The following is a 13387-nucleotide window of genomic DNA, read 5'->3' on the forward strand; positions in this document are numbered from 1 at the left end:
GCATTTATTTCTGGGTTGTTTTTTTTGGCAAAAACCGGCCCATAGTGCAGAGTGAGTTTATTTAATGACCACAGCATTTGCTTAACAGCTAGCACAAGAATATGTGATAAATTGGGTCAGTCATGTGATGGTCTGCTTTACAACCATCGTGACTTTCTACCATAATTTACAGGCTGAATTATGGTTGTAAGTTGAGGACTACGATAATCCTGTCACATTCAGAACACTCTGAGGTTACTCTTGGGGCTCCGGAAAGTGTTGATTCCCAAACTCAGAGGTCCCCAAGTGGAAGACCCTTGGCTGGGTAGGTCATTCAGATGTTGCTGTAAAACGACTTTTGATCAAAGAGTAACCAGTCTTGAGGAACTTTGGGGGTGTTAAATTTGGAAAGTGTGAGGGGGACGTTCTAACAAAACAGCTGTCTTTGCCCTTCATCGACTGGCTACCATGACTGATGTGGCTCAAAAAGTGAGGATGTACTTTAATGTCCTCTGGAACAATGTCTCAACCGTGGCAACTTGAAGATTGTGTGGACTTCAAGTCTCAGAATTCCCCAGGTGCCGCCATGCTGGCTGAGGAACTCTGGGAGTTGAAGTCCAACATCTTCAAGCTGCCACGATTGAAAAATGCTGCTGTAGAATATTCTCTCCACCCTAAATCCCATGTCTTTTTTTAAATATTTTCTGAGCAGATGAATGTACTTCTAAAGAAAGCAGTCAGTATGAGGAGCAGTCATAAGTCACTTTTTCCAGGGCCGCTCTAACTATGAACAGTCACCAAACAAATGTCCCAAAGGTGCTTTTTTTTCATGAGGCAACTGAACTTGCTTGTTTTTCTTTGAAGACGTTTCGCTTCTCATCCAAGAAGCTTCTTCAGCTCTGACTGGATGGCGGGGGAATGGAAGGATCCAGTCAGAGCTGAAGAAGCTTCTTGGATGAGAAGCGAAACGTCTTCAAAGAAAAACAAGAAAGTCCAGTTGCCTCATGAAAAAGCACCTTTGGGACAACTATGGCCTGGATGATTGAGAATCTCCATATAGACATTCACCAAACAAATGGTTATAAATTGAGGATTATTTGTACCCTTGTCTGTTCCCAAGCTCTGATTATTCGAGGTGAAGGAAACAGACTCAGTAGACCAATGATGTGACTCGCAATGCGGCAAAGCCTTGAGTTGCTTTGCTTAATTTCTCGCTTTACCTGCTATAGCACTAAATGAAAACTCATTTGTCTGAAATTTCAATGACAAATGAGGATGGGTTTTACCCTGATGGTAGAAACAAAGAAAGGTCTTTTAGAAACCTCATGGGATCCTTTTCCCTAGTTGAAGCACTCCTCCCACTTTTATTTCCGGTAAAACTGGTTTTATACAGGTAGTCCTCGTCTTACGACCAACATTTCTGTTGCTAAGTTGTTAAGTGCTTTTTGCCCCATTTTACGACCTTTCTTGCCACAGCTGTTAAGTGAATCACTGCAGTGGTTAAGTTGGTAAGTTGTGAAGTGAATCTGGCTTTCCCCATTGACTTTGCTTTTCAGAAAGTCACTAAAGGAGATAACATGATCCCTGGGACACTGCAACCGTCATAAATATGAGTCGGTTACTAAGCATCTGAATTTTGATTATGTGACCGTGGGAATATGCAACAGTTGAAAGTGTCAAAAACAGTCGTAAGTCACCTTTTGCAGTGCCATTGTCACTTTGTATGGTCACTTAATGAACTGTTACAAGTCGAGGACTACCTGTATTGCATCAAGAAATACCACATTCTTTAGATTGTGGACATTTGAGCAGCAGATTTCTAGAATCTTAAGGGTATTTTTAGTATTCTCTTATTTGAAGTATGTTAAACAAGTTGGAGGTTTTTTTAAAAAAACCTCTATAGAAGTAAAGAAAATAGCTGTGGATATATTGCCAAGTTATATTTCTAGTATTTTGTGACACCGCAATATCTATATACTAGGGGTCTCCAACTTGTGGACTTCAGTTTCCAGAATTCCTGGAAGTTGAAGTCCACAAGTCTTAAAATTGCCACAGTTGACAAACACTGCTACGTAGCACTAAAACGCTCATTCTTAATTGGGCAAAACAGGACAAAAGTTTTTAAACCAGGATGCTTCAAGTGGGCCGACTTACAGAATGTGTCCAAAATCTGGGACCAGTGACTCCCGTGGAATTGAAATTTGGCCAACGGTATAAAGCATTTTATGACATAATGCAAAATGTCGCAAAACATTTCCTGTGGTCGGTTCCTAATACTTGTTGTGCTATACCAGTGATGGCGAACCTTTTAGAGACCCAGTACCCAAACTGCAACCCCAAACCCACTTATGTATCGTCGGGTGCCGGGCGGGTGTGACCCACTGAGTGGGCGTGGCTGCAGTGGTAACGGCAGACTGGGTGGGACTAAAGTTCAATCAATCAATTCCAACTTTGTGAGATCTTTCCCCCCCCCCCCCGCAAGAAGTTGAAATTGATTGATTGAACCTTTTTTTTTTTGCACATGGCAGTGGAGGCCCAAAGTGAAAAGATTTTATAAAACCCAGTCGAAGGCCTAGGACTGGGGCAATGGTGCGTGTGCCCACAGAGAGGGCTCTGCGTGCCACCTGTGGCACGCATGCTATAAGTTCGCCACCACAGTGCTGTACAATTCACCATGGGCTGTTTTCAAGGCAGACACATGTATGAACGTCTCCCTGAATTTTTAAGAAGCTCTACTATTGTTGAAAGCACTGGGGGATCTAGTAAGGAAATATTTCTAAAACAATGACCCAGCACGTCACAAGTTCTCTAGTATTTAATAATAGCAGCACTGCAAACAAAATTTACTCCTTTCCCCCCCCCCCCTTTCTCCTGTGGGATGTGCTTGGCTTCGTCCCAACTTGGCAATGGACTTGATGTTCTTCTCTGGAGTTCAAGCATTGTGTTTCAGTCCTCGGTCATCCATTTTTTCCACCTTTCTCTTGCACAAGGCGGATGGTCTGCATTTTTGTTGCAGGCTTGAATGTCCCTCCCTTAAAACACTTGTTTAAAAGATACACCAGAGACAAGCAACTCGTGCTTTACAAAAAGTTGAAAAACAACTTCAGCAGGAGGGTGGAGTAAGGGGATTGTTGTTGCTCAAACTGCTTTTGACTTACTTCATAATTAATCTGTCTTTAGAATTCAGCCCAAGTGGCTGAGTGACTCAACCAACTAAGCCTGTTAAACAAAAACTCTTTTGCTGTTAAGGAACAGGTTTTTGAATCGACCAGAGTTGGCTTTATTCAAGATATTCTCTGCAGCTATAAGTCATGGTTTACAAACCACAGCGCAAGTCCAAAATCAAACAAACTGCATCTGTGCATTTGGGTAGATACGTTGTTATTATCTATTCACAATAATGTGGAGTCACAGCTGCCAGTTTTTTTAGCTGGTGCTGGCCTTCGTATGCATCGAGTTCTTCCCAAGAACCGAGGATGGTGTAATGCATGTGTGAATCCAAGCACTCATGCCTTTTCAATTGATAGATGGAAATTTTGTCAATGTGCAGATTTTCTAAATGCCGGCCAAGATTTTGCCATTATTATTAAAATTTGTCTTAACATTTCACTCCTTTCTCATTGGCATGAAGCTCAGGGTGAAGTTGCTGCTAAATTTTGGTGGCAATCCATAGTATACATTCTTGAACACATGAAGGCTGGAATTCTGAAAACTATGACAAATGAAAAACAATGGAAGATGCCATGCATTTAAAATGCATGGGTGAACTTTAGGTGAAGTCAAAACTCTGATGCTATTTTGACATCGGTCTTTAAATTGCACCTGTCAATTTGTTCATGTCTCTTTGGGACTTTTATGGGAGTACCCAGCTGGCCACTTTGTAGTGCACAAAATTTGTTTTATTTATTCAAACATTCTATTAAACAATTTACATACTCTTTCTTTCTTTCTTTCTTTCTTTCTTTCTTTCTTTCTTTCTTTCTTTCTTTCTTTCTTTCTTTCTTTCTTTCTTTCTCTCTCTCTCTCTCTCTCTCTCTCTCTCTCTCTCTCTCTCTCTCTCTCTCTCCCTCCCTCCCTCCCTCCCTCCCTCCCTCCCCCTTGCCTATCTCCTTCCTCTTTTCTGTTCTGTTCTGTTCTTTTCTTTTTTTTTCTTTTTTTTTTCTTTTCTTTTCTTGACTAAAGCTCCTAGAACACTACACAAGATTGGGAGTACCCCCATCCTCAAGAATATTCATTTTGATCTAGTCCAGAATGCAGGCACGTGGGGAGAAATGTATCATTATCGCTTATTATCTGATCTCTTCAATTGGAGATGGAAACTGGAAAGTCATGGCATGCCTGTGTCATGCATATTTATTACAATAACATTCTTAAATCACTCATTTCACTGGCAGGAGTACTATGTCCATAATTTTAAGTTGTGAAATAGGCCTGTCGTAGCTGTTTTGCTGCCTGAGATCAAAATTCACTTGTCTGCTAAAACCCTTCACATCTTGTTTTATTTCAGATGCCCTTCCGTTGCTAGACTAATAAATACATTTTTGCAAAATGAATTCTAGAGACTTAACAAGTATAACCTTAAAACCACTCAAAGTAAGAAACGTGACACCCTGTGAACAGAAATATAGATTCTTTTGTACTCGGCATTCTTGCCCAAAATACAGAGGTGATACAGAGGTGTGCTTTGATTTGCATAAAACAATTTGCAACATCTCTTGCACAAGATCAGCAAATGGGTATGTGTTGTGATTCAGGGTCAGCCTGTGGGTTCGGCAGTTGGGTCGGACGATTCAGAGGAGGAGGAAGGGGGGTGTTGGAGAGCTTGCTGATGAGAGCCCTCAGCCAGGCCCCTCCCACCTGGTTACGACGCAGACCCAGCTGTGTGAGCCTGACAGCGTGGATGAAGATGACCCACAGCTGGCCCTGTTCAAGGACGCCCGACGCAGGAGGCAGTCAATCAGGAGTAAACAGAGGAAGGCAATGGGGCACCTCGGAAGGAGGCAGAGAGAAGCCACGCCCTGAACTGTTTAAAAGGGGAATGCGTGGGAGGGCTGGTTTGCTGAAGGCAACCGTTTGAATAGCTCCTGTTTCATGGTTCGTGTTTGCTCTCTTTGCTCTCTTTGCTCTGTTTTAAGTTAATAAATTTGGGAGGCTTAGTTCCAGCCTCTTGCCTTCTTGTAAAAGGGGTTGTCCCTGCTTTTTCTGCAGGGCCGGTAGCAGGCTGGTACAGAACAGTATGGTGAAGCACACTCTTTTTCACAAGGCCTCAAATATTGTTGGAAACAGGAACAGATTAATTCAGCAGACATTTCCCAAGGTGGAAAAGCTTACAAGTAGCCCTCAACTTATGGCCACAAATGGAAGCAGAATTTCTATTGTTAAGCAAGGTGGCTGTGAAGGGAATCCACGCAATTTTACAATCTTTTTTTGCCACGGTTGTTAAGCTAATCACTGCAGTGGCTAACTGAATCTGGCTTCCCTCACTGACTTTGCTTGCCAGAAGATTTCTGGAAGGGTTGTAAATGGTGATCATGTGACACACCCCCACACACCCCCACGCAATCCTCGTAAATGCTTGCTGGTTGCTAAAGGCTCGGATTTTGATCATGTGACTTTTGAGATGTTGTGACAGTTCTAAGTTAGTAAGTCTGTGACGGTTCTAAGTTGTGAAATGAATCTGGCTTCCCCAATTGACTTTGCTTTTCGGAAGGTCGCAAAAGGAGATCATGTGACACACACACACACACCCAGGACACTGCAAGCGTCATAAATATGAGTCAGTTACTAGGCATCTGAATTCTGATTATGTGACCATGGAGATGCGCGACAGTCATGTCAGAAACAGTCATGGCTCACTTTCTTCAGTGCCGTTGTCACTTTGAATGGTCACTAAATGAATTGCTGTAAGTCGAGGACTACCTGAATTGTGTCAAGAAATTCCCCAATCTTTTGATTGTGGACATTTGAGCAGCAGATTTCTAGGCCCTTAAGGGTATTCTTAGTATTCTCTTATTTGAAGTGTCTTAAACAAGTTGGAGTTTTCAAAAAAAAACCACTCCTATACAAGCAAAACAGCAGTGAATATAATTGCCAAGTTGCAAGCCACTTTTTCCAGTGTCGTAACTTCAAATGGTCACTAGTTGTAAGTTGAGGACAAAATTATTTCACTAGCAAGGCTTTTGACTTATCCGCTTAGAAGAAGTGTGATGGACCTGGCATTGTGAACTGGCGTAGTTACTTCTGAACAATAAGCCATCTACCAAGGAATTCTGGTTTAGCGTTCCTGCAAAAACCAGGAATGTTTGCCACTAGCTTTTGTGCAGCTGTTTGTAGAAGAACGTTATTATAAACATTTTTTGGCTCTTGACGTTTCTCAGGAACCAACTTTGGATGACATTTGATTAAACAAGTAAAAGCATAGTTCATGAGAAAGCAGTAGAGTCAGCCTCTTAAATTTGTTGGGATTAAGCCATGTTTATTGGCAGATCGCAAATCTGCATCTCCCCAAACCACTTTAAGTACTTGAAGCAATTCCCAGTTCTGTGCTGAGTGCCTTTCCTGTATATAAAAAGGCACAACAATGTATGTGCTTTAATTTTGAGAATTCCTAAAGGGACTTGCAGGGAATTTTCTTCTAGTTTGACGTTCATTTTAGTTAGCTTTTATCAAACGACACGAGAGGCATTCAGTGTCTGGGTTTTAATAAATCCCAGGTGTGCAATGCAATGAAAATCAGAAATTCTAGCTGTATTGAACTTGACAAAGTCAGAGTACCATGCAATGGATTGCATTTGGCTGCACGGATCTTAAGTGGAAACATCTGTGTGGTTAACTCTGAAAATTAGCTCCTTTGCCCCTTTATGTATAAATTTGTACGCATGTAATAGGAATAGTGCAAATGTGGAGTTGCTCTATTACAACCTTTAAACAACTTTTTATTTGCTTGGTTGGCCATGCAAGAGCTCTGCAACACACTTGCAAGGTAACACAATAAAGCTTGCAATGTAACACAAGAAAGAAGTTTGCACTTCAGATCTTGCACTAACCAGAATGTAGGTAGGTAGTCTTCAACTTATGGGTGTAATGGAGTCTGCTCATCAAGGTTGTAAATCATGATGGTTGTAAATCGGGTCACCCACGTGACTGAGCCAATGTTACAACTTTTTCTGCAGCAGTTGTTGAGCAACCACCCGGGTCATTAATGAACCCATGGTTCATTATGGGCCAGTTTTGCTGAATATTGTAAGTAAATGCTGGTTTTTTTGGCAAAACCATTGTAAAATGCAGTCACACGACTGTGGGATGCTACAAACCACTGTAAATGTAGCTCAGCTGTTGAATGCCTGAAGTGCGGTCATTAAGTGAGATATCACGTGACCGCGATGATGTCACTTACACTGTGCTTGTTAAACGAATTGCCCAGGGTTGTTAAGTGATCGTGTCCTGCGCTATTGATGCTGGCTTCTCCAATGACTTTGCTTGTTGGAAGCTGGCTGTGAAGCACACAAGTGGCAATCTCACGACTGGAGGGACACTGCAACAGTCATAAACATGGAGGACTGGTTATAACATTACTTTTCCAGTGCTGTTGCAAATTTTAATGGTTGCTAATTGGGGGAGTTCTTGCCTCCCTCAAGCTAAAATAAAGGACAAAAACGGCTGAAATTATATTGATGTTATGAATTTGAAGGATATCATTCATTATTATTGATTATAATTATTGTCAAACCAGGATGAGTAGAGGATGCTGTTTTGAGACTTGTTTCTAGACCTTTTCCATCACTGAGTGCAGTGTTTCTCAACCTAAGCAACTTGGAAGGTGTATGGACTTCAAATTTCAGAATTCCCCAGCCAGAATGCAGGTAGAAGTTAGGGAGTTACTAATTAAAGTCTCAAGGGACGCGGTGGCTCAGTGGGTTAGGACGCTGAGCTTGTCGATCAGATAGTCGGCAGTTTGGCGGGTCGAATCCCGAGTGCCGCGTAGCAGAGTGAGCACCTGTTACTTGTCCCGGCTTCTGCCAACCTAGCAGTTCGAAAGCACGTAAAAAATGCAAGTAGAAAAATAGGGGCCACTACGGTGGGAAGGTAACAGCGTTCCTTGCGCCTTTGGCGTCTTGTCATGCCGGCCACATGACCACGGAGACATCCTCGGACAAGCGCTGGCTCTTCGGCTTTGAAACGGAGATGAGCACCAGCCCCTAGAGTTGGAAACGACTAGCACGCATGTGCGGGGGAACCTTTACCTTTACCTTAATTAAAGTCTCATCCAATTAAGTAGAATTCAGAATGCTCAGTAGCACCAAAAACTGGCTTGTTTAAATAGCTGAAACGTTTGGCTCGGGTCTTGATATTTTTCCCATTTTTATGAAAAGTTACCACTTTTAAACCACATGACTCTTCTGGATAATATTTGTATAGTTTTTAATCACTTCCTTTACTGATTCCTGGCAAATAATTGTACGTTATGGTCCAGAATGCTAGACTGCAGGCTTAGTCTGCAGATCTAATGCAAATTTAAATCACTTTGAAATAACTAATACCTTTCCATCCCCCACATAAAGAGTTAGGGAGATTCTGCTTTGTGTGCTGCTGATTTGGATTCTCTTACAGATAGTACCAAAAGTGGATTTATTCTGAGAGTTACAGGAATAATAATAATAATAACAACAACAACAACAATAATAAAGTTGGAAGGGATCTTGGAGGTCATCTAGTCCAACCCCCTGCTCAGGCAGGAAACCCTATACCATTTCAGACAAATGGCTGTCCAGTCTCTTCTTAAAAACCTCCAGTGTTGGAGCATTCACCACTTCTGGAGGCAGGTTGTTCCACTGGTTAGTTGTTCTAACTGTCAGGAAGTTTCTCCTTAGTTCTAGGTTGCTTCTCTCCTTGATTAGTTTCCTTGACCTCAAATAAAAGCCACTGCAGTAAAGCACTACTAGAACGAATTTAAATTTGTATTTTGTACATGCAGCAGCAACTGAAAAATATGTTTTTAATAACTGAGTTAACAGCAATACCTTTTACTGCAAGGCATAAGATCAATGCAAAATGTCTTAATTCATAAATGTCTTAATTCATAAAATATAGAATAAGAAATTCTCAAGGAAGAAAAACCTACAGTACATCAAAATTGCTATCGTTTTCTCAGTGTTGTTATTTCTAGAGAGCTTAATTTAAACAATAATTAGAAGTTAGTCCTGAAGCAGAAAAACCATCTTTGGTAAGATAGCATTGAATGGCTACCCGTGTTTCCCCAAAAATAAGACAGGATCTTATATTAATTTTTGCTGCAAAAGACGCATTAGAGCTTATTTTCCGGTTAGGTCTTATTTTCGGAGAAATACAGTACTAAATGTGTCTGTCTGGCGGATGATCTTAAATCTTCTGAGAAGCAAAGTCAAGGGGGAAGCCCGATTCCTGCAGTGATTCATTTAACGGTGGCAAGAAAAGTTGTAAGATGGGTCAACATTGACTTAACAACTGCCTCACTTACCCGCAAAAATTTGGGGTTCAGTTCTGGCTATGGGCCAAGGACTACCTGTAATCTCACCCTGTTTTCCCCTGAGATTTGAAGATAGTGCAGTGCGATAAGAGATCAAAGTGAAATTTGTAGTTATTACATCGTGAGAAACTTCTTTCTCCTACCGGCTGAGATTAATAGTAGTGAGATCACACTCAAGATTACAATGTCAGATTTCAACAGCGGGACTTTTAAATTCCTTCCAGCTGTATCCTGCCCTCTGTGAATTAGTGGCGTAGAAAATCCCCCTCCCGCCCACCCACCATTGGCTCCCTTTATCCCCACCGTGCCCAGGAAAAGGTTCAAAAGAAGGGATCTATGGCAGTGGCCTTTACCAGTACTGGGAAAAGTTTCAGTCATTCCTACTCTCTTAAAAAATTTCAACACAAATTGTGAGAGCCCTGTTAATTAGTGTGTAAAGCAGGGGTCCCCAAGCTCTTCCGCTCATTAACCCCTCCCCCATAAAGTTTCAGATTGTTCATTGACGGCCCCCAAACACTTATTATATGAAAGTAAATTAATACGTATTATTTTAACAAATAGTACTACAAATAGCAATAATAATATAAGAACAATCTGGTGGAGAGCCAGTTTGGTGTAAAGGGCTGACTTAGAAACCAGGAGACTGTGAGTTATACAGTAGTTCAGCCTTAGGCAAGAACGTTGGATGAGTTTAAGCCCATCACTCTCTCTCTCAGCCCAATCCACCTCACAGGGTTGTTGTTATGGGGGGAAATAGAGTATTCAGTATGTTTGTTGCCTTATTGATAAGTGATAAAGGCGGCATTCCCATGTATATGCCAGTTGCCAAACATACAAATTTTGACCACATGACCACGGGAATGCTGCCTTTATCGTTTATCTATCTATCTATCTATCTATCTATCTATCTATCTATCTATCTATCTATCTAAATATAAATATGGCGCTTGCAGTGTTCTGAGTCATGTGACCACCTTTTGCAGCCTTCTGACAAGCAAAAGTCAATGGGGAAGCCAGATTCACTTAACAACCACGTTACTAAGTTAACAACTGCAACAATCCGCTTAACAACCATAACCATGGCAAGAAAGATTGTAAAATGGGACAAAACTCACTTAACAGCCATCTTGCTTAGTAACAGAAATGTTGGGCTCAATTGTGGTCGTAGGTCGAGGACTATCTGTAAATAAAAATAAAAAAAAACTTGTCACACTGTCCCCTGGGAAGTCAAATACGGAGTGCTTTGGGAAGTCCTGATGGAAAGAGAAAGGCTGCACCAGTTGAATTTCTGGCTTGAGGCACCAAGGTATCTTAATGGGAAAGGACTTTTTCCCACAGCTTCTGGTTCATTGCAAGAGACTTTAGGCAGAGCAGGAAATAAAGAGCCTGGGAGCTCTTGGTTTTATTAAAAAGGCAGCTGCTTTTGTGAGTTGTGTGTATCAGAAAAGAGACTCCTGGGCTCCTGTGGTTTTGCTTTTGCTTTTTTTTTTTTTGCACCACAGACCAGCCCTTCTCCTCACACAAGGTGAGCAAAAGGTGGAGGAAGCTCCATCATTGTTTGGGCTTCCAGCCTCCTTGTATTTGCACCAAGAACTAGTCAAGTGAGTTGCGCAGATTTGCTCCTACGGCCCCTCCCTGCTGGTGCAAACTGGCTTGGTTACAAATCGAATGTGTTCGTCCCATTTCTCTACATCTCTTCCCCCCCACTTCACTTCACTTCCAGCAAGTTACCTTGCCAGATGTGGGGCTGCCCCAGCTCCGGTTGAGCGGCTTCCGCACCCACTACATTTGCTAACGGGATGCCTGAGCGCGACAGATCAAGTTGCGCCCCCCCCCCGTGGCCAGACGATTCTTATGTAGCGGGAGAGAGTGGGGAGTTTTTGCAAAGGGGAGACGTGGGGGGGAATGTTTGTGAGTTATCTCCTCTCTTTTGGCCGCATGCCAGCTTTGGGGGAGGTTCCCCCTTGGAGTGGGGTGCATGGAGGCCCCCGGGCTGTTATTCAAAGCAAAGACGGACCCTGGATTGAAAACATGGAGGAGGGAGGGCAAAATTTCTCTCCCGGGTGGGGTGAAGGTTAGAGAGCCAAACTGGCTGATCCTCACTCTTACTTCCGTGGGGGGGGGGGTCTCTGCTTCTGCCCTTCTCCCTTTCCACTCTCTGTCCCTTCTGGCCAACATGGCCAGAACATGGCCAACACCCACACAAAACTGCTCGCACACACATCCCTTGGCAGGCTGACTTCCTGCCAAAAACTGCTACCCCTTTTCCGGGCCTGCCGCTACCATAGCAACGACCTCCTTGCAACCCGGCCTCTTGCCAAGCGACAGAGAGGCACCCAGAGGGAAGGGAGGGGGAGGGGGTGTGCATGCTTGCACCCTCCCCATCTCTCTTCTCCCCCCCCCCATGAAAGCTCGCACACAAGCCTAGGTTTGCACAAGCGGCCCCATTTAACCCTTCCTCTCCTGATGCCGGCAGGGCTGAGCATCCGGAGTTCGCAAGAGGAAGAGCCGGTGGACCCACAGCTGATGCGCCTGGATAACATGCTCTTGGCCGAGGGGGTGGCAGGACCGGAAAAAGGGGGTGGTTCTGCAGCGGCGGCGGCAGCAGCGGCGGCGGCAGGAGGGGTGTCCCCTGACAACTCCATCGAGCACTCGGATTACCGCAATAAGCTTTCTCAGATCCGCCAGATCTACCACTCGGAGCTGGAAAAGTACGAGCAGGTAAGACGACCTGAGGACAGGCACTTGTGTGTGTGTGTATATGTGTGTTTGTGTGCGTGCACGTGCATATTTGAAGGGATTTGCTCTTGATTTTTGCTCTCTGCCAAATTCTTTGGCTTGCACACGTTTAGGGCAGTAAACCGTTTTGATCCTGCCGTTCACCTTGTATATTTATTTATTTTTAAATTATATGGAGATAGTCATATATGATGCCATTTTGGGGACAAGTGGAGGAAATGTATAGTGCTGAGAAAGATGGAAAGGAAGGAGGGAGAGAGAGAGAGAGAGAAAGAAAAAGAGAAAGAAAAAAAGAAAGAGAAAGAAAGAAAGAAAGAAAGAAAGAAAGAAAGAAAGAAAGAAAGAAAGAACGAACACCAAAGCAGATGAACTTGATTATAGTGATGATGGAGGCAGTGTTGGAATTAAGAATCCGTACAAAGAACAGTATTGGGGTCTGATCCCATTATTCTGGAGAAAATCTACATCCATGGTTGTTAGGAGTCAACACTGGCTTGATGGCACATACACTGCTAGATATTTTATTTTATTTGTTTATTTAAACCGATGGTATAGCTACCCGTATCAAACTCTGGGCAGCTTCCAGCCAAGAATTAAAACAAAATCAATAATAAAACGACATAATGCATATACCTATTAAAACATTAAATATATTAAGTGTTCAGTGTATAAACCTATAGTGAAATATTACCAGCAACATTCAATAAGTATTAAAAGCTGGCACCAAAGTTAATTGTCCACATGCAGTTCCTCGTTCAGTCCTCTCCTCCACCTCATCGTATCCCAGGGATTGAGGGAAAAGCCAGGCCTTAAGGTATTTTCAGGAGGAAGGTGGAGGAGGCCTGCTGAACTTCAGGGAGAAGGGAATTCCACAGGGCAGGGCCTGCCCTGGAAAAGGCACCTTCCCACCTCCCATACCATGCAGTGTTTAAAGGAAGGGACTAGGAGCATTCCCACCCTATCTGAGCTGGTAAGACTGGCCGATGCCCTTAGGACAGGGGTAGGCAACCTCGGCTCTTTTATGACTCATGGACTTCAACTCCCAGAATTCCTGAGCCAGCCAAGCTGGCTCAGGAATTCTGGGAGTTGAAGTCCATGAGTCATAAAAGAGCCGAGGTTGCCTACCCCTGCCTTAGGAAAAGGCAGTCCTAAAGCTAAAAGATT

General features: G+C 43.1%; 1 protein-coding gene across 3 annotated transcripts in view; it reads left to right on the top strand.

Annotated features, from left to right (window-relative positions):
* The window catches only part of PBX2 (PBX homeobox 2), a 47784-nt gene that overhangs the window by 9323 nt on the left and 25074 nt on the right, over nt 1-13387 (top strand). For 2 of the 3 annotated variants that reach the window (XM_081321568.1, XM_081321570.1), the window contains exon 1: nt 11489-12205. In XM_081321568.1, coding sequence (XP_081177694.1) covers nt 11672-12205 — 534 coding nt within the window. In that variant the 5' untranslated portion in view covers nt 11489-11671. Of the gene's footprint in view, nt 1-11488; nt 12206-13387 lie in introns of those variants that run through there. The other variant, XM_081321569.1, reaches the window with a different exon arrangement.

The sequence above is a fragment of the Vipera berus genome (assembly GCF_964194415.1).
Source record: "Vipera berus genome assembly, chromosome: 2".
Lineage (NCBI taxonomy): Eukaryota > Metazoa > Chordata > Lepidosauria > Squamata > Viperidae > Vipera > Vipera berus.